The sequence below is a fragment of the Phyllostomus discolor genome, chromosome 6 (genome assembly GCF_004126475.2).
Source record: "Phyllostomus discolor isolate MPI-MPIP mPhyDis1 chromosome 6, mPhyDis1.pri.v3, whole genome shotgun sequence".
Taxonomy (NCBI): domain Eukaryota; kingdom Metazoa; phylum Chordata; class Mammalia; order Chiroptera; family Phyllostomidae; genus Phyllostomus; species Phyllostomus discolor.
Genome location: NC_040908.2, coordinates 104,218,647 through 104,246,015, shown reverse-complemented (window position 1 = coordinate 104,246,015; position 27,369 = coordinate 104,218,647). Strand labels below are relative to the sequence as shown.

Genomic DNA, 27,369 nt, shown 5'->3' with positions numbered 1-27,369 from the left:
TTAAAAAGGAATCTAATTTATCCTCACAAGTTACTCCACCTCTAAATGGCATGCCATCCTGACTAAGGAGTAGCCAGGTGACACAAAGAAGCATTTTTCCCAATCCCAGCTGCTTTTAGCAATTCCACATAAGTGAGCAGTTTTGCAAACTGGAAAAGAATAATCCCAAATCAGCATAATTTGAGGCAAGCATATCTCATACCAGTGCACCTGCCCATAGACTTCAGGCTGGTCATCTTTGGACAGAGTTTGTATTAATAATGGTTTTTCCTTATAAGCTAGTTCCCTCAAATTTCATCAGTATTGCATTTAAGAGTATCTCTCCTGGAGCCTCCATCTGGCCCTCTGTGTTTCTTGGTGCCAGAGAGGCTGGGTTACAGAGTTCCCTCCTTTAAAGAATGTAAAGAGTTCCCTCTTGCCAACTCTTCCCCTGCCTCCTGAAGATGAACCTGTCTCTCTCTGAACCTGTGATCACTCGCACATAATTGTAATGTCCTCCTATATAGGAAAAGAGTTCTCTGTAGCATTGGATTCAGAAAAATGCTTGTGAGAGCATACACTACTTCAATCTATATATGATTAAATATCTTATACCTATAAGAGATCAATCTATAAAATCCCAACAGCGGTCACTGACCACTTGGGAAGCAGAGATTAGTCCTAGAGCCCTTCAAATAAGAGGGAGGATGATTATCTACAGTGTTCATTGAGGAAGGAAACATGATGTGTTCATTGGATGCTGAGACCCACAACCACCCTTCCTCTACAACCACCCAGTTCCCCAAACATTAGAAATCAGGCCTTTGCCCTCCTTCTGGGAAGATGATGAAAGCAATTACCAGAGAAAGTGACCCAGTTGAAAGTACTAACACAGTATCATGGCTAATAAGACCCACTCAGGTGCTTAGAACTTTCCACCAGATTTCTAGTTTTTACCACCCCGATATGAGCTGATAAGCCAGGATTACCAGAAAAGGAAGGAAATCCTCTAATTTGAAAATTGGAATATATTAAGGTTCTCCAGAGACACAGAGCCAATAGGATGGATGAGTTTTAAGAAATTGGCTTATAGGATTGTAGGGACTAGCAAATCTGAAATCTGTAGGGCTGGCCAGCAGCCTGGAAATTTACATAAATAGAGTTAATTTTCCAGCCTTGAATTTGAAATTCTCAAGCTGGAAATTCAGGCAAGATTTCTATGTTGCACTCTTGAGGCAGAATTCCTTCTTTTTAAGGCCTTCAATGGAATGGACAAGATCCACCCTCATTATGGAGGGTAATCTGTTTTACTTAAAGTCAATTGATCATAAATGCCAATGACGTCCACAAATACTCTCACAGCGACATCTGGAGTAGCATTTGACCAACAGCTGGGCACCATAGCCTAATCAATCTGACAAAAAATTTACCATGACAGAGACCAAAATACAGAAGCAGAGAAAAGCAACTTGGAGGAAACTGTGCAGGGAGAAAACTTCAAAAATCATGACTAATATCATCCTGCCCATGTCTCTCAGTTGGTTGGAGTGTTGTCTCACACACCAAAAGACTAAGGGTTTGATGCCAGTCAGGGCACATACCTAAGTTGTGGGTTTGATCCTCGGTTGAAGCCTGTATGGGAGGCAACTGATTGGTGTTTTCTCTCTGTCTCTCTCTCTTTGCTTCCTCTCTCTCTCTAAAGTCAATGAGCATATCCTCAGATGAGGGTTAAACATATTATTAATATTTGCAGAGAGATAAGAGAAAATATTGCAACCATGAAATAGGAGCAGGGTGCAATATGTTTTTTTTTTAAAGGAAACCTCAGCAAGCATATAAAGAACCCCTAGAAAATGACAATATAAATGAAAATCTCACAAAAGCTTCAAAAGTTGAAAAATAAAGCAAAAAACCCATAAGGATGTAGTGAATAATAAAGCAAAAACCCATAGGGATAAGAGGAAAAAAAAACAACATTCAAGGAAGAGCCAAAAGATCTGAGATTCAAACCATAAAACTTCCATAAAGACAGAACAGAGAAAACAAAGGAAAGGAAATCATCAATGAAATAACTGAAGAAAATTTTCCCCAGATTGTAAGAGCCCACTGAGTACCCAGTACTGATTGAAATAAACCCACACTAAGGTTCATCACCGGGAAATCTCAGAAAACTGGGGACAACATAAGATACTCCAAGTCTTTAGAAAAAGAAACCAGGTCACATATAAACTTACGGAACCGAAACAACTTTCGATTTCTATAAAGTAACTTGGAGGAAATTGCTTAGAATTCCACATACAACCTAACTATCAAAAAGGTGTAAGGGTGGATTAAAGATACACCCAGCTATGCAAAGTCTCACATTTACCTTTTGTAAACAAACCACTTCTTGAACAGCTACTGTAGAATGTGTCCTAATGACATGAGGGTGCTACCTATGAAAAACTCCTATCTGAAAACATCCTGTCTTTTACAATAATAATGTGGTTGGGAAAGCATCCCCCTCCCCATCCTGGTCTCTGTTCTTGGAATCTTGGGTGTTCCTTAGGTGCCTCTTACCACGTTCACTATCATCCATGCATGTGATTAATTAGGTGAATTTTCAGGGACTAGTGGGAGATCCAAATTATTACTTCCCATTTTTGTGAAAAGCTGTATTCCAAGTTCAAAATAACCAACTTACTAATCATTTCTGGGAGTCGGGATCTGCCTTCAATTTGGTTCACTGGGAATGAGGAGGACGTGTTGTAACCAAATCCATGCACTCTGAGCATTACCAGCAGCACCCGTGGCTTATGAGGTCCTCTGTTTCCCCAGGCTATCAGTGTACATGTCTCTCACAGTTCACCGGGAGAAATTGTGAATCTGAGATCACAGCCTGCTTCCCAAACCCTTGCCGGAATGGAGGCTCCTGCGACCCCATAGGAAATACTTTCATCTGCAGTTGCAAAGCTGGGCTCACTGGAGTCACGTAAGTGAGACTGTTCAAGTGGTTATGCTGTTTCTTGCTGCTAAGGAAATAAAACAGTAAACAACTAACTGGGATAAAGTATTAACCCTTAATACGATGGGCAAAGGGTTAATACCTTTATATAAAGAGTGCTTACAAGTGACTAAAATGTTAACAGGGATTATCTCTAGGTAAGGGGGTCATGGGTAATTTATATACTTTATAATTCTCTAAATTTTCAAATTTTTATGTAGTTACTGTGTGTCCTGTAAGCAAGAAAATGATTCTTTTGAAGAAAGTCATCTCTGCCTCCTAATATTTCCAGAGTAATTCTGAGGCAGACATACTATACATTTCCCCAGACTTCATTAACTGGACTCCACTGCTTAGCATTTATGAGCATTCTGAGAAACTCAACCTTACCCTTCCTTTGCAATGCCCACCCCCACCAAAATATAGGAAAATTCAGGTGTTAGGCAAATGAATGGAAAGGGAATATTCTAAGTTTTTAGTAAAGTGCCACTTTCACCCATCCTTGATGGCTTTTAAAAGTGTATACGCTTTTAAAAGCCATCAAGGATGGGTGATATATATTTAAATATATATAGATACACACTTTTATCATATATATATAGTCTCAAGCAAGTGATATCCTAATTACAGATCAGTCTTACATATTCATTAAAGCAAATCTTCTGAGGGCTTTACCAGGAAATACTTAACCGACTTTGAATCATTGCTGTAATTTAAAGTAATACAGCTGCACTTATTTTTAAATACTCTGTGTTTCTGACTAATTTCTAACTGACCTGGTTTAAATCTATTCAAATTAGGGACATTTGACTAAATTTTACAAAGTGGATTACCAAAAACATAGGTAGGTGATGGACCCTTTAAATGAACACAGTGGAACAATTGCTAAAGCAAAGAGAAGTGGAAGAAAAATAGTCTGTGTGCTCAAATAATTTTAAACTAAGAAATAATAAGACTTAAATGTTTGCCTTATGATTATGCTCAAAGTGAGTCATGAATTGCTTCAAAGAGAATAAAATTAATTTAATTTTTTTCACTACAATGTTTTAGTCAATTTTTTCCTGGTTATCTGCATTAGCATTAGCTTTTATAGAATCTGGAAGATATGTGGATATGTAGGCCTCCCCAAAATTACTGTAACCACTACAGGAAAATGTCAGAACTAAAGACTTCCTACTCTCGGGAAACTCCATATAGAAATATGTAATTTTACAGATATTTATCTGCAGTTCTACAAAACCCCAAAGCTCCAAGAACAGACAGGATGGAGGACAAATTAGTGCCAAATTAGTTTGGTGCCCAAAACAGCCAAAGCCACTCTGAGGCTATGTCTAAGTCTTTACTTCTTTCACTGAGTGTGAATATCCACGTAGTTTTCTGTTGAAACAGTGGTGCATTTGATTATGGAGCCTATGCCAGCACCAATTCCTGGGGGTGGGGATGTGTATTTTATATAATATGAAAGATATATATGATGTGACATTTCTAAAATTGCAAAGTTTTAAATTCTGAAGTGCATCTGGCCCCAAGAATTTGGAAACCAGTACCTCTTCAGCAGCATCTCTTTTTTCTCTTTCTGCTCCTTCTCTTCTCTCCCAAGATGGCCTTCCCTTTGCTCCCACCAGGGTAGGGTCTCTGGGAACGCTGGGTGGGAGAAATATCTCATTGCACGCTGACCTCGGAGGCCACCTGCTGCTCACGTGCACCCATCACACCATTTTCACAGTGCTTCATGTACCCTTTAGGTGCTTTATTTTCTTTTAAAGAAGTCAGTTTTAAATCGAGCTCCAATATACAGGCCTGCTGTTTGAAAGGGGTGTGTGTGTGTGTGTTTGGCCCTGAAGGTGTGAAGAGGACATCAACGAGTGTGAGCGGGAGGAGTGTGAGAACGGGGGCTCCTGCGTCAATGTGTTTGGCTCCTTCCTGTGTAACTGCACCCCGGGCTTTGTGGGCCAGTACTGCGGGCTGCGCCCTGTGGTGGTGCCCAACATCCAGGCCGGACACTCCTACGTGGGGAAGGAGGAGCTCATCGGCATCGCCGTGGTCCTCTTTATCATCTTCATCTTGGTGGTCCTCTTCATCATCTTCCGCAAGAAAGTCTTCCGAAAGAACTATTCCCGCAACAACATCACGCTGGTGCAGGACCCCGCCACCGCCGCCCTGCTCAACAAGAGCAATGGCATCCCTTTCCGGAACCTGCGGGGTGGCGGGGACGGCCGCAATGTCTACCAGGAGGTGGGGCCCCCGCAGGTGCCAGTGCGCCCCATGGCCTACACCCCGTGCTTCCAGAGCGACTCTAGGAGCAACCTGGATAAGATCGTGGATGGACTGGGCGGCGAGCACCAGGAGATGACCACCTTCCACCCTGAGTCCCCGCGCATCCTGACCGCCAGGCGGGGTGTGGTCGTGTGCAGTGTGGCCCCCAACCTCCCAGCCGTGTCACCCTGCCGCTCTGACTGCGACTCCATCCGAAAGAATGGCTGGGATGCAGGAACTGAGAGTGAGTAGGAACTATGGCATCATTGTTTATTCCTCTGTCATTCACGGGGAAGCGGCTGGTGTGGGGGGGGGGGGGCACTTGAGAAGGGAGTTAGGGAAGGGAGAGAGAACCCGCAGCAACACAGCACACATCATGCAATGTTGTGGCATTGAGTGTTCACATTTCAGCCCTGAAAAATCGCTCTGGGTCTTATCCCCATTTACAGATGGGGAAAACAAGGCTCAGAGAGCATCATAAGGTGCCCACAGTCACAAAGCTAGTAAAAGTTATTTATTTATTTATTTATTTATTTATTATTTATCTTAACCTTGTTTTTATTGTTGATGTATTGCAGATGTTCCCATTTTCCCCTGCTTTGCCCACCTCCACCTAGTCCCAGCACCCCCTTCCCTCAGGCTGTTCCCACACTGTTGTCTGTGTCCATGGGTTATGCACATATGTTCTGTGGCTAATCCCTCCACCTTCTCTTATCCAGTCCCTCCCCCCACCACCCCCTGACAGCTGTCAGTCTGTTCCCTAGTGAAGGCTGTTAAGAGTACTCCCATCCAGGGTTGCCAAACTCTAAAACTCATGCTAGTCTCATGGTACTGTACCATTGGAGCAAAGTAAGCAGTGTAGCTGCATAAGTGATACACAGAAAGTGTGCTCTGGAAAGTCAGGAGAAGAGAGTATTTCCAGGCTTATGAACTGAAGACTTGAAGGACATTTGAGTTGGATCATGGTGGGATTATAGGGCTGGAGAAAGGAGGGCTTTCCACGTGATCAGAAGAAAAGCAAGTTGTTCTTTTTGGCTGGAACTCGGGGTCCAGGAAACAAGAGGGTGAACCGCAGGTGGGAGAAGTGGGCTGGGTCAGATGGTGGTATTTCCTGCTCTGCTGGCTTCATGCAGCAGTATCTAGACAGGGGAGAGCCACAGGTCCCAAGGCCCTGGGGCAGGAAAGACCTTCACATGTTGAAGAACATAGAGGAGATCAATGTAGCTGGAGCTTGGTGAGCACGAGGGGAGAGTGGGTTTATTTTAAAAGCAAGACTAGTGCGTGTTTTTAAGTAGGTGAGTGCCGTAATCTAAGTTACATTTTAAAAAGATGACTCTGTTCCTTGGAGAAGAGACTAAACAGTACCAAAGAAAGAAGAAAGCATAGAGACTAATTAGGTGGTACCCTTGAATACGCAGGTGAGAGATGGTGAGAGATGGTGATTGTTGCCCCTGCCTTAACATCAGTGGGATAAAACTAAGACAAGCTCTATTGCCACCAATGACTTTTCATCAGGCCAAATAGCTTTCTGTTTGAGTAGTAGGGGTGCCCTGGGACTATTATAATATATGTTGGGGTAGAGGGTAGGGGGAGAGGCAGATTCCTAATGAAGCTAAAGAGCCTATATAGCTGAGGAGATAATGGGTGCCTTTGCAGAAGAAGGGGGCATTCCTACTGGTGTCTGTACGCATGGGTAAAATTTGGGTGGGAAACTATTGAAGAGGGCCTTCCAGAAGCAAGACGGATCTGGATCAGTGGAGAGGACACATGAGGGGTGTCTGACTTTTTCTGGAGGCCCATTTATATTTTGAACTTTCACCATACATATATTCTCTCAAATCATCTGTAAAGTTAGGCTTTACCAAAGCCTTGCCAGTCACTGGCTAAAGGAAAAGCTCTTTTTTATTTAACAATGAAAAAATGGGGTTTGAATGAATGGAGGAGGGGAGAAAGCAGTTTGATGCACAGCCAGTGCATCACCAGTGCAGACCATTTGTCGATTCTTCCCTCGTGTTCGGGCCTGAGCCTGGTGCCCACTTCGTGCTTTTCCGAGGCACATCTTCATAGTTTCTGTGGTGTGGCTGTTGGGAGGCGAATTCCTCCCTGGTGTCTCTCTCTGTTTATATCACTTGTTTATCCAATGGATCATTTTGCTGTGTCTTTAGCATCTGACAGCAGATGTGGAGCCACTGGCCGCTGCTGACATCACCCACAGTGGAAGGAACAGGGATTTCTCCAGCTGTGAACAGAAACAACTTTTTCCTTAATCACAAGTCACCATTTCCTTGTACCGTCACGTTGCACGATGATTTGAAGCTTTTCCTAGTGATCATTTCCCTCCACCCACTTGTAATGTGACAGCTTTATTCTGGGAATCTACCTCAAGCCCATACACGAATTTTCCCCCAAAGTATCATTGGGTTTTTATTGAATACATTTCTTTCTTTGTTAAGCAAGGCAGTTAGCTGGCAAGACAGTCTTTAGGCGGCTAATTCATTTTCCACTTGACAGTTTCAAGATATGGGTTGTTTTTATTGCTTCCTTTAGTCCATCAAATAAGAAACAAGAAGGCAGCCCTGGAGAGGGGGGTAGTGGTTCAGTCTGCATTTGTATCTGTATGGCAAAGAGGGAGGCAGTGGGTGGGTAAGAGCAGGTCCCTGCCGTGGCTAACTGCCTCTCACCTGAGTGAAGAACACTGTCACTCCCAAAAATGGGGTGACACTGCCCTCTAGAAGGCAGTGCTGAGAACGCCACTTGCTCCCCAGTGATGGAAGTTAGGATAAATGTAATGGCATTCTTGCCTATAAAATATTTATACCCCTATTTGAAAAGTAATCTCATTTAACCTGGTGTTGACACCACATCGGTCCATGTAAATGATTTAAATGAACTCTGAATGGCAAGGAGCAACCCAGACACTTCATCCTCATTTCACTCTTCACTTAGGCTTCGCTTTGAGGAGGGAACTGCTACTTTCAGCTGTCAGCTATTTGGAAGCTCATTTACCACGGGTTAAGGGTTTTGTATCCATAATGTAAATCACTTGATTGACAGACAGACCTTTGCCCCCAGTGGCACAATCAATTCTCCATTGGGGAGCTAAATTATTTTCTCTGAGCAAATGGAAGAGCTCTGAGAAGTGAACTCTGGGGTGGCAGGGCTGCAAATACACACAAGGTAACCAGTGTCATTTCTGCTTGTTCTCTGGCTGTCCTCGAAGACAAAGGAGTCGAAGACCCGGGAGAAGTGACCTGCTTTGCAGGCAGTAATAAAGGCAGCAACTCTGAAGTTCAGTCCCTGAGCTCCTTCCAGTCAGATTCTGGTGACGACAATGGTAAGAAGTCATGGATTTGATCCCCTGGGGCGGCTTCCGCCTCTGGTGCCAGCAGGGCAGTCGGTGGTTGAGAAGAAGGTGATGTGACCAGTTTCGTTTCTTGCCCTGATCGTGGGCTCTCACCAGGTTTTCAGGTGGCTCCATTGTTGGGTGTCATTGCGGAAGGAGGTTCTGTTGAGCTGCAGTTGTGAGCAGGCCTAGGGATCTGGCCAGAGGCTGACAAGGTTCCCCTGGACCTCCAGCAATGCATCCTCTTCGATTTGGTTTGTGCTGGAACTGCCTTATCCCACGATGCTCTCTAGCAAACAGTGTAGTTTATATTTTATTTCTAAATTTTGCTGATGATTACCTCTTCACTCCACATCCAACCTCCATGTCATTAGAAGTAAATTCAGAGGCAATACACCCTTCCCACAGAAGTGACATCTTCATTTGAATCCCCCTTATGACCATTTAGGGTCATGGCCTTTGAAGAATCTATTGAAAATGATGGACCAGATCCTTACAAAAATGCACACACACCCAAAATGCTGCATGTAATTCCACGTGGTTTGTGGACATCTCCCTCTTGTGAGCTTATGTTAACAGAGAGGTTGCTGAACTGGACTTCCAGAGCTGAGGAAGCAACTTTGGAGAATAGGTTGTTCTCCTCGAGGTGGGGGAGAGTAGCAGAAATGGTCACAAGGCAGAAAGAGTGGTGAACCAAGAATAATTTCAAATTGTCATTCACAGAGATGGTTGGCCTTCCCCTATGTCATTTTCCCATTTATAAGCAATTGGCAAAAATTGAGTATTTGTTAATTTATGTAATCATTCAACCCACAAACCCTTGAGTTTCTTCTGTGTGCTGAATGCAGTGCTGGACATTGTGTACCCAGAAGCATGAAATGAAAACAACATTGTCTTTGCTCCCAGGTAAATGCAGAACCAGGTGAGCTTGAAGGCCATAGCAATCCTGGAAGTAAAATAGTCCACTTTCATTACCCCCTACCCTTGAATCACTTCCACCCCCGAGACCCAGAACTCCTGAGAGCTGCAGAAGCCACAGAGTACCTGGCTGGCTGGAGTAACAGGCCCTGTAACAGTGGGTTTCTTCTGGCCATTTTCAGAAGGTCTGGGGAATGCCTCCAGTCTGTTTACCTGGGTGCTCACACCTTCTCTCATCCCCAACCAGAAGAAAAACTGCCACTGGTTTGTTTTGTAGAGAAACAACTGAGAACAGATAGTTCCCACACTCCAGGAAGCAGCTGCGGCAGTGATGCTGGGTTGATTCTTCTCATGGACTCTGCCTGCTCTGTGTGCCCTGAAGTCAGCCTTATGTGCTTAGCATTCTGGATTGGTGCTGACTAAAGCAGGCAGTGTGTGGAAGTTTCAGCAAATTGGTTTTAAACCTGATTGCCTGGACACAAGCTGCTGGTATCAGGTACTAAGTCAGCTCATATAGAGCATAGAAATCACCTTCCCAGATTCTAACCATTTCAGAGCCCAAATGCTGATGTCTCTCTACAGTTTACTGATGAGAGCTGGACCTTGGGTCATTCTAGGCCTTGGGTGGCATCAGGTGAGTGTGAAGCCAGAGTCCTGCAAGTTCATCCTCCATCGTGGCATTTGGTTTGGAGCAGCATGGCTGACCAACAAAGAATTCTTTTCAGAAATAGTGAGGTCTTCCTGTAGAGTGTTTGGGAGTTATTAGTGAGGGATTAGCATGAGCCTGATGAGCCACTGCCTCCTAGACTGATTTCACTGGGCCATGAAGTATGAATTTATAACCCAGCCCTCCCTGCCCATCATGCCTTTCAGGAGGCCTGGCCCCAGGTTTGCTGCCATTCCCTTTCTGTCCCCAGAATCCTGGGACCACAGAAAAAAGTGTCCACTGGGTCACTGCCTCATGGACGACTGTGGGAAAGCTCCAGATGTTTGCGTGCTGCACTTTCTTTCTAGTCATTATTGTTGAGAAAAATTAACTCATGTTTAAAATACATAACTAACCTGAAGCTGTCCTTCCCCTCCCTCCTGTCTTCTTTTCCTCGCCACAAGCATCCATAGTGACTGTCATTCAGCTTGTCAACAATGTAGTTGACACTATAGAAAATGAAGGTATTTACTTTTTTCTTCCATAGCATTTCTTTGTGTAAATACTTATCCTTTTGGAAATACTGCCTCCTTGTTACTTTGAACTAGGAGTGATTTTAATCAATTGACAACTGGGGTGGGGCTGGTAAAGAGGTGGTTTCAAAGGAGACCCTGGATGTTTCTCTAGATATTGGGGTGAATTTTAAAAGTTTAGAGAAAATCAAGTTTATGATTTTTTTAAATATGTGGGATGCTCTTTTTATAACATTTGTCCCAAGAGAAGAGTTCCCAATTACTTGGAATCTAGATTAATACTAAATCCATCCTTACATTCAACATGTATTCACTGAGCACCTACTATGACCTGGGATTGTTTGAGAAATCATTCATACCTACAATATAATGAGGATTGATTTCCACCAGGTAACTTATATTAGTGACATGATACAATTAGAGCCTGGTGTAGGTGGGTTTTTTGGGTTTTGTTTTGTTTCGTTTTTTTGGCAGAGGGAAAGAGAGGGAGAGAAACATCAGTGTGTGGTTGCCTGTCACTCATCCCCTTCTGGGGACCTGGCCCACAACCCAGGCATGTGCTCTGACTGGGAATGGAACTGGCAACCCTTTGATTTGCAGGCTGACACTCAACCACTGGCCACACCAGCCAGGGTGGGATTTATCTTTTTATTACCTAAATAGCAATGGGGAGAAATAGCAGCATGTTTTTTAAGGCATCTAAAATGTTCCCGTTTGCCCTCTTCACATGGCTTGGATTGTCAGTCTGACCTCTCACTTTGTATTTAAACAGTGTCTGTCATGGATCAAGGGCAGAACTACAACCGAGGTGATGCTGCTACGCCCCAGCATAGCATTTTACTTATGTGTTTTCAATTGCTGAGTTTGTTCTTGCCCTGTCCCTCTCCCTCCATTTATTCTGAGTTTCTTTGGTCTGAATTTTGCATGTTCCAGGTGTCTTGTGAGCTTGGTATTGGAGGTGAGCGCCCTGCCCACATCCCTGCCCACTTCCCTTCCCAGCCACTCCCCTACCATGTAGCTCATCCATCTGTGTGTACACCTCTTTGCCTTCTGTGGTCCACAGTACAGCTGATGCAGCTCTCTCTTTGCGAGCATGTCGCCAGCCTGACTCTTCACTTAGTGTATGGGTAGGAAGAAAGGATGCGGGGAGGAGGTCCTAGAACTATGTCTCCTTAGCATGCCCTCACTGGCCATCTCTTATGGCGTGGCTGAGTGTAAGACACTGCAGCACCCAGCTACCACCTCTCAGAACTGCCACTGCCTGTTCTCCCAGGGCCAGAGCATGGCTGGCCCCTGACCCACCCTTGTAAGGAGCATGCACATGACTTGGCTTCTTATGGTCTCTTGGATATTAGTTGCATGCCAGGTCTCTTCTCTGTTCCTTTCCAAACCCTCACCAACTCCAGCCTCAAAGAAATTAACTGCTGCGGCTTTTTTACTTACAGCCTATCACTGGGACACCTCTGACTGGATGCCAGCAGCCCGCCTGTCGGACATAGAGGAGGTGCCCAACTTTGAGAACCAGGAGGGAGGGTCTGCACACCAGGGCAGCACACGGGAGCTGGAGAGCGATTACTACCTGGGCGGGTATGACATCGACAGCGAGTACCCACCCCCTCATGAAGAGGAGTTCTTGAGTCAGGACCAACTGCCCCCTCCCCTGCCAGAGGACTTCCCAGACCAGTACGAGACCCTGCCGCCCTCCCAGCCTGTCTCACTGGCCAGCACACTGAGCCCAGACTGCAGGAGAAGACCCCAGTTCCATCCTAGCCAGTACCTCCCACCTCACTCATTTCCCAATGAAGCAGATTTGGTGGCCCCACCTGCCACCTGTGAATTTAGTACTTTTGCTGTGAACATGAACCAAGGCGCAGAGACTGCAGGCCCAGCAGACAGTGTGTCTCTATCCTTGCACAATTCCAGAGGCACCTCATCCTCGGATGTGTCAGCCAACTGTGGCTTTGATGGTGCGGAAGTAGCCATGAGTGACTACGAGAGCGTGGGGGAGCTCAGCCTCGCCAGCCTTCACATTCCCTTTATTGAGACTCAACACCAGACCCAAGTGTAAGAGGACGCGCCTCTGGTGCTTTCCCTGTTTGCTACAGAAAGACACTGGCTGGGCTTGTGTCTGCACAGATTAGTGCATTGAGCACGAAGGAAAAGTGGTATTTTCCACTAGGAACTTCTTCACAAGTCACACTGCTTAAAGCCAGCTTGACTCCAGTTGGGCAGAAAGGAAAGGCTCAGAACTTGTTTCTGAGAGGTGGCTGACAACTCTTGCAGTATGTACCTGCGTTCAGACCAAGAATGCTCACCAACTTTTAAAAGGGGGAATAAATTTCACCCCCTAGGTTACACAGTCACTCTCGTGTGGCTTTGTGCAGTATTGCGCCCTGCAAAGTGTTACAGCGTCTGTCCTTGCAGTATTAGTAACTGGTGATGAGCAAAGAGGCATGTGATGTTGAGCCAATGGGGGAAAGGGAAATGCTAGTTATTGTTGTTGGAAAAGTTAGTCACTTAGGCAAAAGGAAAGAAAAAATATTATGAAACAAACAAGAAAATGGGCTGAAGCCTTTAAAGATCAACTTTATTTTTTATCATAAGCTGCCCAATTTTCAGCTATAAAATTAGGTTTAGGTAACATGTTTAGTATACTTAGTTATTTTTGTTTATTTGTGTTAAGCATCCAATATAATGCAGTTGGGTTTTATGATCTTTGAGAAAGGTGTGATGAAGAGGAATAAGAGGATATGGGGGTTCCATTTTGTGGGTTCCATTTTGTGGGGTGGGGATGTTAATATTGTTCAAACACTAGAAAGACTGTGCTTATCTATTTCCAGTTGACAGGTCCAGCTGCAGCTACAATTATAACACTACTGCAGAAACTGACTTTTGTTCAGAGAAGCAGGACATAAAAAGAAAACAAATAGCACTTTGGTCATTTGTCCTCTAGAATGACAGATACTTAGAGGTTTAAGCAGAATCCACAAATTTAGAAAAAAATAAAATATAACATTTTCAAAGTTTTCAGCCAGATAATCACAATTCTCCATAATGCAAACAAAATCTGAGTATTGTTCTAAATTGGTTAGCATCATCACTATAAATGCAATTCTGTTTTTTAAAAAGAAGAAAGTAGCTTAGTTCTTGTGCATGGATTATGACAGTGTGTGTGTCTGGGCTGGTGCACAAGCGTGTGCTTGCACTCAGTAAGGCTGCTCTTGAGGAACACTCACGTGAGAGGGGTAGGCTGTGGACTCTGTTGAAAATCCTGCCTGCAAGGCAGGCCTTCCATTTTCTCTAATCTCCACGATGTGAGAGAAACACCAAATGCCATATTTGACTCTGGTTCAACTAACTTTATTTTGATGCTGCCATTTATATTAACTTAAAGCAAAACTGTGCTTTTTTTAAAAAAGCAGTATTTTGTTATCATTTTCCAGTACTAAACTCTCATTTGAAAAATGTGTGATATTTAATTACATGCTGGGGTTCTCCTCTGACATGTGGACTTTGGCCATCAGTTTCCAAAACTGACAAGGGAATCATTCCACTGGAAACACAGTAACTCAATACTAGAAGCTCAAATTTGACAAGTTGAGTGACTTTCCTCTTTTGCTTTAGTCAGATTACAGTTGCATGTGCAGCGGCCATGGTGAATAAATGTATATTTGCACTATCTGCTTAATGAGCAAATCGGTGCCCACAGTTTCGATGGCACATGGCATCAGTGTGTCATTGTGCTGCCCCGAGTCTGTGTATCACCCACTTAATCATATTTTTAGTTGTTTTGGTTGTGTGTAATCCACTTCTCTGTGGGAGTCAGTGTTTCTGAGGTTTGTCCTGAAAGAAATTCCTTTTCATTGTCAAGCTTCCTGAGTACATGGAAACAATTCCTATTTTTCAGCTTCTCTTCTTTTCCTCTCTCTCTTGATACTCATGGAAGCATCATCTGCACTGTGGTCTTGAAATAAGTGAATTTCACTGAGGCTGCTTTTGAGAATAAAATCTTTGGTATTTTTCTTTTGTAAGAAGCACATTTGCAAAATCATGGAGAAAATGACAAACTAATGGTCTAGAATAGAATCACTGCTACATTTTTGATAATGTAATGTCATAAAAACCATCAAAGTAAAACCAACAATTCATTTCTTGCCCCCAGGAAATATTAGAACAAGATTAATGCCAGTGAGTCACTATTGCTTACACAGCATCTCCGCCAGGGAGAACGCCTGACTGACACAGTAATGAAGGAATAAATAGATCCTAATGCAGTTGTGAAGCCACCCAAGAAAACCATGCCCTCCCTTGGCTCTGACCCATATAAAATACCTCTTTCATCAAGATACCTTCCCCTGGTTTTCTGCAGAATAGCCCTGCACCTAAATGCACACCAAACAAGCATGTGTTGTCATATTTGGATTCCTTACCCTTTAAACATTGTATATTTTTACTTTTTGGAAAATTAGACTTCCCTGTAGATTATGAGGTTTTTAGTCAGGCCAAGATGGAACTAGGTGGGATGTCTGCTGACACGAAGATCTGGAAGGGTCATTAAGATCTGTTTGTCCAACCCTTTTATTTTTATAAAAGAGGAAACAAGCCCCAAGTGGGGAAAGCACTTGCCCAAGCTCACATAGGAAGTCAAGTAGCTGAACATCCATGTGGCCACTATTCTTTCTATATAACATTGTCCACCACTGAACTCCCCAGGGCGTGTCATCTGCTGGACCTGCTGACTTCCCACCGTTTTTCCTTTGGAAAATGCTACAGATCATGGATGCCATTTCTTTGGAAGCCTCATGATCTCATGATTTCTAGAAGCCCCACTAGGAAGGGTGCAGTTACAGAATTCACACATGTCTTTGGACATGTATCAGAATGCTGCTTTTACCAAATGAATGTTTTCTCAAATGAGGGTGGAATGGTAATTACAGAATGGAACACAGACTAGTCATCAATTATGGTGAAACTTTGTAATATTACCAACTGGTTGCGTTTTTGCTTTTCCTTTTTCCCCTCCTCTACCAGTTCTGATGTTTGCTCCTACCCCCTCCAGTGTGATGAACCACGTGGAAAATATTTGAGCCAATTAGTGTTTTTCCTTTTTTTTTCTAAATGTATGTGGCACCTCCTGGAAGCCATTTTCTACAGCCTGTTGTAAGCACTTTACTTGTATTGCACACTTTCTGGTTAAGTCGGTAGTGGACAGACTATTGATGTTTGTCATATGTAAGCAGAAACTCTGGGGCTGTAAAGTAAGTGTTCATTCCATTTCTCATATGAGCATTTTGCTGCTGAGTTTCATTCCATGCCAACTTTCCACTTGCTCATGTCCTGACCATTCACGAAACACCGTTGTAGAAGACTTAGTGATAGCAATAGGCCAAGGCCATGCATTTGAGGTTTTCCCTATCAGAGAAAGGTGTGGGAAGGAATTTATGCTGCATTCCTGGAAGTCCCTTGCTTGGGACTTCCCTTAGGTATCACTAGCACAGCCTGGAAAAAAGCAAGTAAGTGATACACACACACACACACACACACACACACACCGTCAGCCAACTCCTACTTACTTCCCACACCACTCCCCCACTAATGCAGTGTCTACATAATCAAAGTCAGAGGAATTGAGAAAAGAGATAACAAAATAAATCATTTCAGGTCCAGAAAACACTTTCATGTGCGATAATTCAGGAAGATCTAGTGTTCATTTTGCAAGGGATGCACAGATAATCATCTGTTCTCTCTCCTCTGCTGCCCTTCCGGTACTCAAATATTGATAAAGCGATTAGGCTTTTATGTTTTATGTTTTATATTTTTAGCTTCAAAACACAGGACATGGGGACTTGAAAAGGCATTTCTTCTGTGTCCTCATTTTGTGTGGTCTGCGAGAAGATGATTATGTGTTTTTCCTGGTTTCTGTCCTGCAACGTTCAACTGCACATTTTTCTGGTGGAAATCCACAGCGTCTTTAAGCTTCTGGTTGTATAATTCTAGGGTTTATAGTCCCCATTTGTGGGTTTGGCATCAGTTAATAGTTAGCCAGCTGGCTAAGAGATAGGAAAAGAATAAGATTTTCTTTCCTTATGTAATAATGAAAAGCAATAATTACAAGTGTGTACTGTTACACAAAGGCCATAATAAGTCTCTTCCAATGTTCAGGATGCACTAGAGGATCGTACAGCCGTTTAGAGCGTGTTTGGACCTGTGAGTGTGTATTGTAGTGCCCTTCCAGCAAACAAAGACCTGAGTTGCTACTATTTAACAGTTTTATGAGCCCGTACTACTGCATTTCAGGAAGTGACAAATGTGTCGGGAAATGGAAGCAGTTCTTTTTAAGCACTGTACCAGAGAGATTGTCTTGTATATTTACCTGTTGCAAACAGGCTGGTTTGTAAAAGATGTACGTTTTGGTGTTTAAAATGTTTATAAAATTGTATATAATGGTTTCGATTTTCCAAGCTTTTGTAGATACTGTATTTGATGCCTATCAGGATGCTTTAATTTGGGGGGTCGAATACACTTCTAAGTCATCCATGCTGTTGGTCTGCAAACTTTTGAGGTAACTACACACACCTACAAAAAGGATTTTACATTTGAAAATGGTGTTTTTTAATCATTTCAAAATGTACTGTAAACTTTCTTTGGTTCTACTGTTTTCACTTAACTTTCTCTGTTTTCAAGGAAATGTTTTTTATTGACATTTTTTAAATGAGTGTGTTTTGCCCAGTTACTAAGTACCTGATATCTATGCCATTTCAGATTCAGAATGAAATATATCATTTCTTCACACACATGTGTAATCCCCTAAACTTGCACACACCTCTCACACCAAACCTTATGCAAAGGGGAAAGCTAACACTAAGAGTGGGTCTCGTCCCTTGTGGAAAGGGATTGTTTCTGCATAAATTGCTGTTGGCAGTATTACTCTGGTGTTCTTTTTCTAAAAAAAAAAAAAAGAAAGAAAAACAAAAACAACAAAAAAAGACAGCCAAAAACAAAAAACTCAACAGTGTACAGGTTTATAACTTACAAAATTTGGTGGTTAAAACAAGTTTTCAAGTAAAAAGAAAAAAATGAAACTAGCAATTGTGTTAACTCTTCTTAAGTGTTTCCTTTTATTTGTCTTCAGTTATGGCCACTGCTTGTGTGGCATTTGGGCAATCACACTCTGCAGGGCGGGGTGGTTTTTTCAAAGACGTCTTACCTCCAGAAAAACTTCTACTGGTTCTGGTGCGCATGTGCTGGATGGAATCTCACACAGCTTCTTACTGCCAACATACCCTTTGGGGCTTTTCCCTGATGAAAAAGAAAACAGTGCTAGAGACTAGGACACAAGAGGGCCATCAAGATCCACCTCTGCAGAAATCTCTCCTCAACACAACCCCACCCCTTCAAGGCAGCCTCTCCAGTACTCCTCTCCCTCTGAATGAATGAAGGAAGGAAGGAAGGAATCCAGAAGTTTGGGACATGATTAGCACTTGAGTTTTCCTCCAAACAGCCTTAGAAAATTTTCTGCAGAGTGAAAGTCAAAATACATACAGGAGAAGTTGTGGGAGGGACACAGTGATCTTTTGAAGAAGAAGCAACATTGCAGTAAGTTAGGTTGAGACCAGGGAGAACTCCAAGAGAGGGAGGGACCTCTGCCCTGCCTTGGCGAGGGAGGGCCAGGACCTGGGGCTGTCACTAGAGTGCGCCCTGACTGGGCTGGCAGCAGAACTGTCCCTGCCCCATGCTAGGATTCTGGAGCCACTTGCTAAAGAATGGCCCCTGGGTGGGCACTTGGTTTCTTGAAATCCTTGCCATGCTGGCAGTGATGTGTGTTACAACCCTCCAATCACCTGTCCATCCCCACAGTGGTATGTGGGTAAATGCTTAATGCCCAGATAAAAAAAGGGGGAGCACCAGTTTGTTTCATTTGCTAATTTCTGTGATGTTAGTATTGGTATCATGGCTGATTTCAAACCACCAAGGTAATGTGAACCAGCTCACAAAATTTCTGAGTCTAACAGTGGGCTCTTACAAGCCAGTAGGATCCACTTTCAGTGGACCACCGCCAGCCCCACCAAGACCATAAGTTACTTGGGTTGCATCTTCACCATCTTTGTTTCCCAGTATAATACTGGCCCTCCTTAAATGTGTTTGATTGAAAAAGTCATTAATGATGTCTTCAGCATAAATCCTTCCTCGTTTTGTTGAATTCAGTAACCGCAGTGAGAAAGATTTCAGGAGAGGCAGGTATTGAACATGCTAGAACTCTCCTGCCTTTCAATCTAACACCACAGTGATGTATTCATGAAAATACTCATGTCCATGTCTTTTGCATGGCCACCCTTAGTGGAAAGATAATTAGTTTAAATCTCTAGTCACCCCGCAAAAATGGTAGAGCAACCCAGAGAAGTCAATTAAGAAATAGCATTGGTATGTTGGGGAAAAGAGAAGACTTTTAATGTCAGTCTTCATTTTCTGCTAGTTCTTTGAGGTAAAAGGGCTGGTTCCAAGCTTAGAAATAGGTCTTTGTGGAAAGGTCATTTTCTTTCTCCATGCCTGGGTCAGGGGTCCGCAAGAGCACTCCCAGGTTTGATTCCCTAGGAAGACGCAGCACCTGGAATACAGTTGTGCTCCTGGCTGTTGCTAACCTGGGAAGCTCATTAGGCTTTCAGTTCCTATGGTTTTGTTCAAGTTTAGTCTCATCACTAGCCTCTGCTGGGGGTACCCCAGAACTCCAGACTCCCAGAAAGAATGCAGGTATTCAGCATAAATGATACTGAAACAGTAGAAATACTCTCAAAATTCAACTTTCCAGACACCAGCCAAGGGCCAACCTGGTAAACAGGCCTTAGAGAGAATAGCACTGTGCCTCCTAGTCCCTGCACAATCCATCTGGAATTTCTGCCTGAAATTTCTACCTGTGGTGGACACTTCTGTTTGCCCAAACTCTCTGTAATTAACAATTTCCACTTTCCATGGACCGTTCTCTGTGGTCTACATAGTACTGCTCTCTTAGGTGGAAGCAAAGGACCCAACCAACATAATTCTGCCAGAACATCCTAGATGCATGCAAGTTGGTCAGTCAAATGATGCTATTCAATGCTGATGTGAGCAAAAAGTGTCATTTCCAGTAACTACTTTTGGATAACTTCTAGTTTGGGCACATAACCTAATATTCATCTTGAAGCATTTTGGCCCATTTGTCAGAATTCTTCCATTTTTGTCTCTATTCTTTTGCTTTTAAATTCTAATTAATTTTCAGCCAACTATGCTGCTCTGTTTTTGTTTAACAGAGAATATTTGAAACAACCAAAGCATCTAACAATAAATGAAAATTAAGACAAAGTGGCACAAAAATTAAAACAGCCTAAAAAGCAGAGCAGGAACAAGTGGCTTAGAAGTGGAAAATTCAAAAACTTTTTTAAAGATTTTATACATTTATTTTTAGAGAGGGAAGGGAGGGAGAAAGAGAGAGAGAGAGAGAGAGAGAGAGAGAGAGAGAGAGAGAAACATCAATGTGCAGTTGCTGGAGGTCATGGTCTGCAACCCAGGCATGTATCTGGGGAAAATTCAAAAACTTTTTAAAAATGTTTCTTGTCCTATCACTATTTCTCCCCTTCCTCTTTCTCTTTCTGTTTTCTTTCTTTCCTTCCTCCCTTCCTTCCTTCCTTCCTTCCTTCCTTCCTTCCTTCCTTCCTTCCTTCCTTCCCTCCACTTTCCTTTCTTTCTTTCCAGAGAAGCACAAGATTATCACAAAAATGAGAAAATGAAGACAAGAAAAGGTCATAAAGAACCCCTATAGTTGTCTCTAAAAATGATCAGCTAATGAAGACTCCCTTTGTATGTACATAAGCCCATATGTAGATGAGGGTGTTATATAAATGAATCCTATTTCATATACTGTCTTGAAAGTTGCTGTTTTCCCTTAACAATCTGTCTCAGATATCTTTACAAGTCAGTGCTATAATTAATGGCTGCATTGTTTTCCATATGATGGTGATTCCATAATTTATTTAATTGTGCCGTTATCGATGGACTGTTTTTATGTTCGGACATTGCAAACAATGCTTCCATAAACAGGTGAGCAAACATGTTAGGATTTCTTTTTTTTATAGTATAAAATTTTTATATTTAGAATTAGCCAGCTGGACTCAGTTTAGATTATCCCAATTTTGTTGGCAACATCCAAAGCATCATAGTCTGGAGCCAGTTGAACATATGCCTTCTTCTCCCTGTCAGGTCTGATCAGGGTGTTGACCTTGGCCACATCAGTATCATACAGCTTCTTCACAGCCTGTTTGATCTGGTGCTTGTTGGCCTTGACATCCACAAATGAACACAAGTGTATTGTCTTCTACCTTCTTCATGGCTGACTCAGTAGTCAGGGGGAACTTGATGATGGCCTAGTGATCAAGCTTGTTTCCCCTGGGGGCACTCTTCTGAGGATATTTAGGCTGCCTTCGGAGCCGCAGTGTCTTAGGCCTCCTGAAGGTGGGTGACATGTGGATCTTCTTCTTTTTGTGGCTGTGGATGCCTTTTAGCACTGCTTTCTTTGCCTTCAAAGCCTTTGCCTTGGCTGTGGCTTTGGGAGGGACAGGGGCTTCCTTCTTCACTTTGGGCGCCATCTTCGTGAAAAGGTGGATTTCTGAAGAATAGATTTCTAGAAGCAGAATTTGCAGGTCATATAATATGTCCATTTTTAAATAAGAGTATTTCTCCCATTTTAATTGCCTTTAAAATGGCTTCATCAAAGAGTAACTCCACCAACAGTTCCACAGAGTATATAGCAACTACATAGCTCACTCCACCAAGTGCATGGAACTGGCCCCGTGTTCCAAAAGCTGTACAGTATAGATTCTCAGGAGACTTGAGGTTGGGGACTGCTATTGCAGCTTGCCTTCACCATGAGAACTGACCCGTTAATTCTCCGCTTCTATGAACATTGTCACCTGTGGTACTCTTCTCTGCCCACCCAGGACAGAGCTCACAGAGGAGGGCCAGAGGGCTGGCTGGCAGAACTACCAAGAACTCATCTCTCTGAAACACTGAATGCTTGGATCTCAGATCATGCATTTGGACAGGAGGGTCCAGGAAGGACAGATTTTACCAAGAGAAACTTAATCAGATTCTATAGAGCTTGAATGCTGAGGTTCTTATAACATCAGGTGCATCTGAATGATTGTTATTCCACAACCTTTAACCTTGAGAATATCCATCTCTGCAATGTAGAAAAGCAGAAAGAAATCCTTAAAACATAAATTTCCATGTGAGTTTTTGTCAGTTTGAAAGGGAAAGGAAACATTAAAAGGAACCATAATGTATTGCTCTAGAGGCTGTACTTTGCTCCTCAAATTGTAGTCCATGGACCAGCTGCAGTTGTGATCCATGGACCATCTACCAGAAAGGAGCTTGCTAGAAATACAGAAACCCAGCCCCACTGGGTCAGAATGGCCATGTTCACAAGTCTTTCAAGTGATTCTTATGCTCATGAATGTCTGGAAAGCACTCTGGGTGTTGGACTTGGACTCTGATACATACCAGCTATGTGAATTTGGGTGAATTACTCAGTCACTAAGCACTTCAGCTGTCTCATCTACAAAATAAATCAGTTCCAAGAAGACACCTATGCTATGTGTGTACAGTGTCTGGCAAATAATAAGCACTCAAATGGTAGCCATATATCATTTTTCCTCATTTTCATCTAAGTCCCACTGTGTAAAATGAGCTTTAATCACTTCCAGGGATCCCATCTAGTGTGGCTGCTGGAGAAACAGTTCAGTCATAATGATTAAAACTATTAATAAAAAAGAAAAATCTTTGCATTAAAACTCAGGTGTTCTCTGGAGTCATGCAGGCTGAGAACACTCTTTGGAGCATTATCCAGCGTCTTATTTCAATAAACATGTTTTGCACAGGTAGAAGGATTGGGGCTTTGGTGCTGTTGCATATCTGCATCTAGGCTCCTCATCTCTAATCCAGTCACTCTCTAATGAAGCTTAGTCCCTGACCAATTGCAGGAGGAACTTTCTGAGGCAGAGACTTTAAGTAGTATCATTTCTGTGACCCAGAAAAAAAATGGCATTTAACTAGGTCACAAAGGAATTCAGTGACAGGTGAGGAGCTCTTGGTGTGTGTGAAGGCTAGCAGTCCAGATGCTTGTTCCAAATGGTTGGAAATTGACTCTGGGAGGAATGAGATTAAAATGACCAAGAAGGCAACAACTTCAGGGACAAAACTGAAGTGTAATGATAAGATTGACTGTGTAAATAATTCACCTAGCACGGAGAAAGGCTTAGGATGGGCTCTGAGCGCAAAGGGACTCTTTCATGTCTGAGAATATAATTAATTAAGAATTCAGGACACAAGGTAATTAGAGAAACCATAACCTGGAGGCATGCTACTAAATTATTCCAATCATTTTTAACAATGAGAAAATTCAATTTTCTCATCTTCTGCCACAGATTTTAAATTTGGATAATGTATGGAGCAAGGTTCATACAGTGCAGTCAGCAACTTAAATTATTTCTTTTGGTTTTGATTTCCCAGTAAAAATCAAGATCAAAGGATTGTATTTAAATCATGGAAATGATTCTCAGAGTTGAAAAATGTTTGAGAGAAAAAATGTGAAAATTGCAATTGAGTCTTCTGTCTTTCTTAACACAAATCAGCCACAGGTGCTCCCTTTGTAATTGTGTGTGTGTGTGTGAATTTGTTTCATTATCTGCTGTTATGTACAGGAATCAGGGGAATGAATAAATCATCCCTATATATGATGGAGGCAAACTCCAGTTACCAAGGAATTACAACTTTCTTTGACAGGAAGAGGCTGTCATTACTTTTTAATATCCAATTAGTACTCATAAAGTTAAAAATTAAGAACTACATTTATCTTCTGATGTGCTGCAATCTAGTGTGCTTGAATTACCTATTTTTCACAGTATTTCAGTGGTGATTATTTCAATATTTTCACGTATACTTGTAATGCTTTTTTATTAATGCAGCAATTATCCAGCATGCATTTTCAAGGCTGTTAGAATGATTTTATGGTGTATGTTGCCTCATTTTGTGCTTATAAAATCCCTACTTTAATTGTACTATCTATGAAGATTTACCAGAGCCCCACCCAAGAGCAAAGATTTAGTGTCAAAGAGGCTTGGGTTTGACTCCCAAAAGATATGTTGCAATCCTAATCCCTAGAACCTTATTTCTAAATAAGGTCATTGCAAGTTAAAATGAGGTCACACTGGGTTAGGGCAGCCCCAAGTCAATATGACTGTCTTCCTTATAAGAAGAGGAAAAGAGACACCACACACACACACACACACACACACACACGCACGCACACACACACACACACACACAAGGGAGGATGTCATGTGAAGACTAAGACAGAGATTGAAGGGACTTTTCTATAAGCCAAAGAACACCAAGGAATTGTCATCAACCAGTAGAAACCAGGAGAGAGACATGGAAAAGATTTGTTTTCAGAAACTCCAGAAGGAATCCACCCTGCTGGTACCTGGATTTCAAGAGCTGGTCTTAACAAACCATATCTACCTTGCAGAACTGGGGTGGTAGTCTCATGAAATGCTGCTGACAGGTGCAAATGCTAGGGGTACTTGGTGCATGTGAAGATTCTAGTTTCTAATTCAGGGAGGCTTAGAGATATGAAACAAGCCCAGGAGAAATAGCCAGCCCTGTGCTCCTCAGGCAAAAAGACCTCATCCAGTTTTCCATTCTGATCGTCATGTTTTGATTAACAAGCAACCACAGCAGTGCTAACTAATCTTTTTCTTTTTTTGTTTAAAAAAGCAGAATGCCTCTAAATGTCTTTATTCTCTATTTGTTGAGTTTAGGATTCTATTGCTCTTTGCCCCACTAAAAGAAGAGTAAGAAAAGCACTCAGTAAACACCCCACAATCAATCCCTCCTAAGTAAGCTCCCACCTGAAGAGAATGGGGCCTGGTACCCAGGCCAACAGCACTTGGCCCCTCAGAACTAAATAAGCTTTTATTGGTGGGGAGGAGAACTCACCACAATTCTACCACCCTAACAATTTCTGTTTTTGTTTTCTGTTATTACCTTACAGTTTTTGACTCATTTGTATACTTTTTTACAGTTATAATTACAGTACTGACATCATTATATATTCTATTTAGTCATTCTGTGTAAATAATACTTTTTTTGCTTTTACAAAGTCATCATAGTTAAGTTTTAATCATTTTTCTTCTTTGTATTTGAGGGCTATGCATGAATTCATGGAAGATGGAGCTTCCAAGCTAGGAGAGTTGAGGGGAGGAAGACATGAGAAGAATGCTTAACCTCCTGAGGCCGGATCACAGGCCTGTCCACTGGGGTGGGGAGCCAAGGATCTTGTTTCAAGAATGAGAGCCCCTGGGGATGTGGATGCTGCCAAAAGGCCTTGGGAAACCTAGAGACCAAGCCCCAGTGCCCTGCTGGTCACAAGGAATGGGGATTTCTAAAACTTCATACCTTGGTCTCCAGAGGAAATCTCCATGAGGGCTTGTGAGGACTTTCTTAAAGCTACTTTTGCAGGGCAAGTGCACTCTTAAATTTTAAGTTTATTTTGGGTGCCTGAAGGAGATTATGGACCTCCAAGGCATCCCCAAGTCACCCCTGCATGTCTACTGGTATGATCACACCTTTAGCCTAAGAGCCTGCCCCAAAGAAACACTCTCCCCTGGAAGTGTTCACTAGACCACTAAACCACACAAGGGTTATGCAGAGAAAGAGAACCAACAGTATATCTCTATCTCTGTCTCTGTCTCTGTCTCTATCTATCCGATAAGGTAGACCGGCAGTCTGGAGACTCTGGGAAGAGCTGCAGTTCAGATCTAAAGATGGTTGGCTGACAGAACGTTGCTCTGGGGGGTCATTCTTTGTTCTATTAAGGCCTTCAGTTGATTCAATGAGGTTCACCTGAATTACAGAGGATAATCTGTTTTATTCACAGTCCACTAATTTAAATAGTGATCTCATTTAAAAAAATCTTTACAAAATAACTTTTGATCAAAATAATGTTTGACCAAATATCTGGGCACCATAGCACAGCCACATAGCATTAACCATCACCCTCCTCCAGGTCAGAAAACCACGCCCTCTTAGTCATCTCTAAACGTTCAGTGTTCTGGGCTGGGGAGGTGGCCCATGTTCTTCATACAGTTTTAACTGCAAAAGGAATCTGTGCACATTTTAAATCAAAAGGTAAGTAAAGACCTAGAGTCTCCCCCAGATAATATCTTGTTGCATATCCTTCTAGCCTTTCTTCTATGTGTGTGTGAAATTCACACATAAAGAGTCCAACTGTATACACTGTTCTGAAACTTGCCCTTTTCACTTCATGGGGGTCTCTGGACATTTCCCTTGATCAGCATATTGTTTTGGCAGCAGCATATTATTCTACCATGTGGGTTATGCACCCTAGTTTATTTAGTAGTCTTCTTTTTGATAGACATTTTGCATTGTTTCCAGTTTGGATCTGTCACAGACAACACTGAAATGTATATCATTGAGCATATCTTAGCAATGCTGTGCAAGTATCTTGTATGATAAAGATCTAATACTGAAATTGTTCAATCAAAGGTATGCCCATTAAAAAATTGCTACATATTGTCAAATTAATAGGTGCTTAAGTAGTGTTTGTTGAATTGATTTGAAAATATCCAGAGTTCTAAGGAAAGGACAGTAGAAGAAAGAGAAACGGAATAGAAAGGAGAGAGATAAAGAAAGGGACAGAGAATATTTTGGTACCAATTTGCATTTGGCTCTGCCAGTACTGCAGACAGCCCATAGCACCCATGAGGGTTGTGCAAAAACGACTCCCATGAGATAAGCTCCAGGAAGACAGGGTTTTGTTTTGTCATTGATACAACATAAACTCTTAGAACAGAGCCTGACACAGAGAAGATATTGGATAGATCTTTGTTGAATAAATGAATGCATGAAACTCCAGAGTCACGAGAGTAAGTTCAGTAAGTTATGAGAAGTAACTTGCATGTCATATGCATTCAGTACATGATAGCTGCCTCTATAATAGCAGATACTAAGTTATACTATCAGTATTAGAACAGTTAATAGACCCCAGTTTGCTGCCTCCAAATCAAGTGACCACCCATTGCCATATATGGGGCATCCTTGACTAAGAAACTCTAGAAAGAGTGGGATTCAGGTTCTGTGCTTGGATTGAAACTCACACAAAGATTGTGGAATAACTGAGAGCAGCACATTTTGGACTAATCAAGGCAAGGGGTCCTGAAAGACATAAGCATGACCTCGGACTCCATTTCTCATTTAGGTTCTGGGTGTTAGCTGTGTGGAGCATGGAGGAGAGACTACAAATGTTTTCTTCTGCAGAATTTCCACTTACAATGTACAGACCTGTTTTCCTCATGGCGTTAGAGAAAGTGGCATGAACACTGTGTAGGTTCTATCACATACACTGTAGCTGCAGCAATTACACCATTTTGGATAATTGTCTTGTAATTGCCACTGTGATTTAAAATCTAATGTTATCCTCCAATTGTTCTGATGTCTTTTCATGAATAATGCAATTGTCCCGTGAGTCCTCTGCCTGTTTCTCATTTAGATTGGCCCTGTATTTGAGTTATGCACCATTGTCTTACACACCATTGTCTCAGAGAACTAATGTGGCAGAGACAATATAGGGAATAATTAGGACTTGTTTAATTATGGGAAATGG

At 42.4% G+C, this 27,369-nt stretch overlaps 1 protein-coding gene and 1 pseudogene across 2 annotated transcripts in view; one reads left to right on the top strand and one right to left on the bottom strand.

Moving 5' to 3' along the window:
• The window catches only part of FAT3 (FAT atypical cadherin 3), a 640,331-nt gene extending 622,584 nt beyond the window's left edge, over nt 1-17,747 (top strand). For both annotated transcript variants that reach the window (XM_028515239.2, XM_036028695.1), the window contains 6 exons: nt 2,797-2,950; nt 4,807-5,462; nt 8,439-8,552; nt 10,590-10,649; nt 11,431-11,466; nt 12,104-17,747. In XM_028515239.2, the coding sequence (XP_028371040.1) occupies nt 2,797-2,950; nt 4,807-5,462; nt 8,439-8,552; nt 10,590-10,649; nt 11,431-11,466; nt 12,104-12,726 (1,643 nt within the window). In that variant the 3' untranslated portion in view covers nt 12,727-17,747. The remainder of the gene's footprint in view (nt 1-2,796; nt 2,951-4,806; nt 5,463-8,438; nt 8,553-10,589; nt 10,650-11,430; nt 11,467-12,103) is intronic.
• A 3,005-nt stretch (nt 17,748-20,752) lies between these two features.
• Nucleotides 20,753-21,288, bottom strand: LOC114500236 (annotated as a pseudogene).
• Between the last annotated feature and the right edge of the window lie 6,081 nt (nt 21,289-27,369).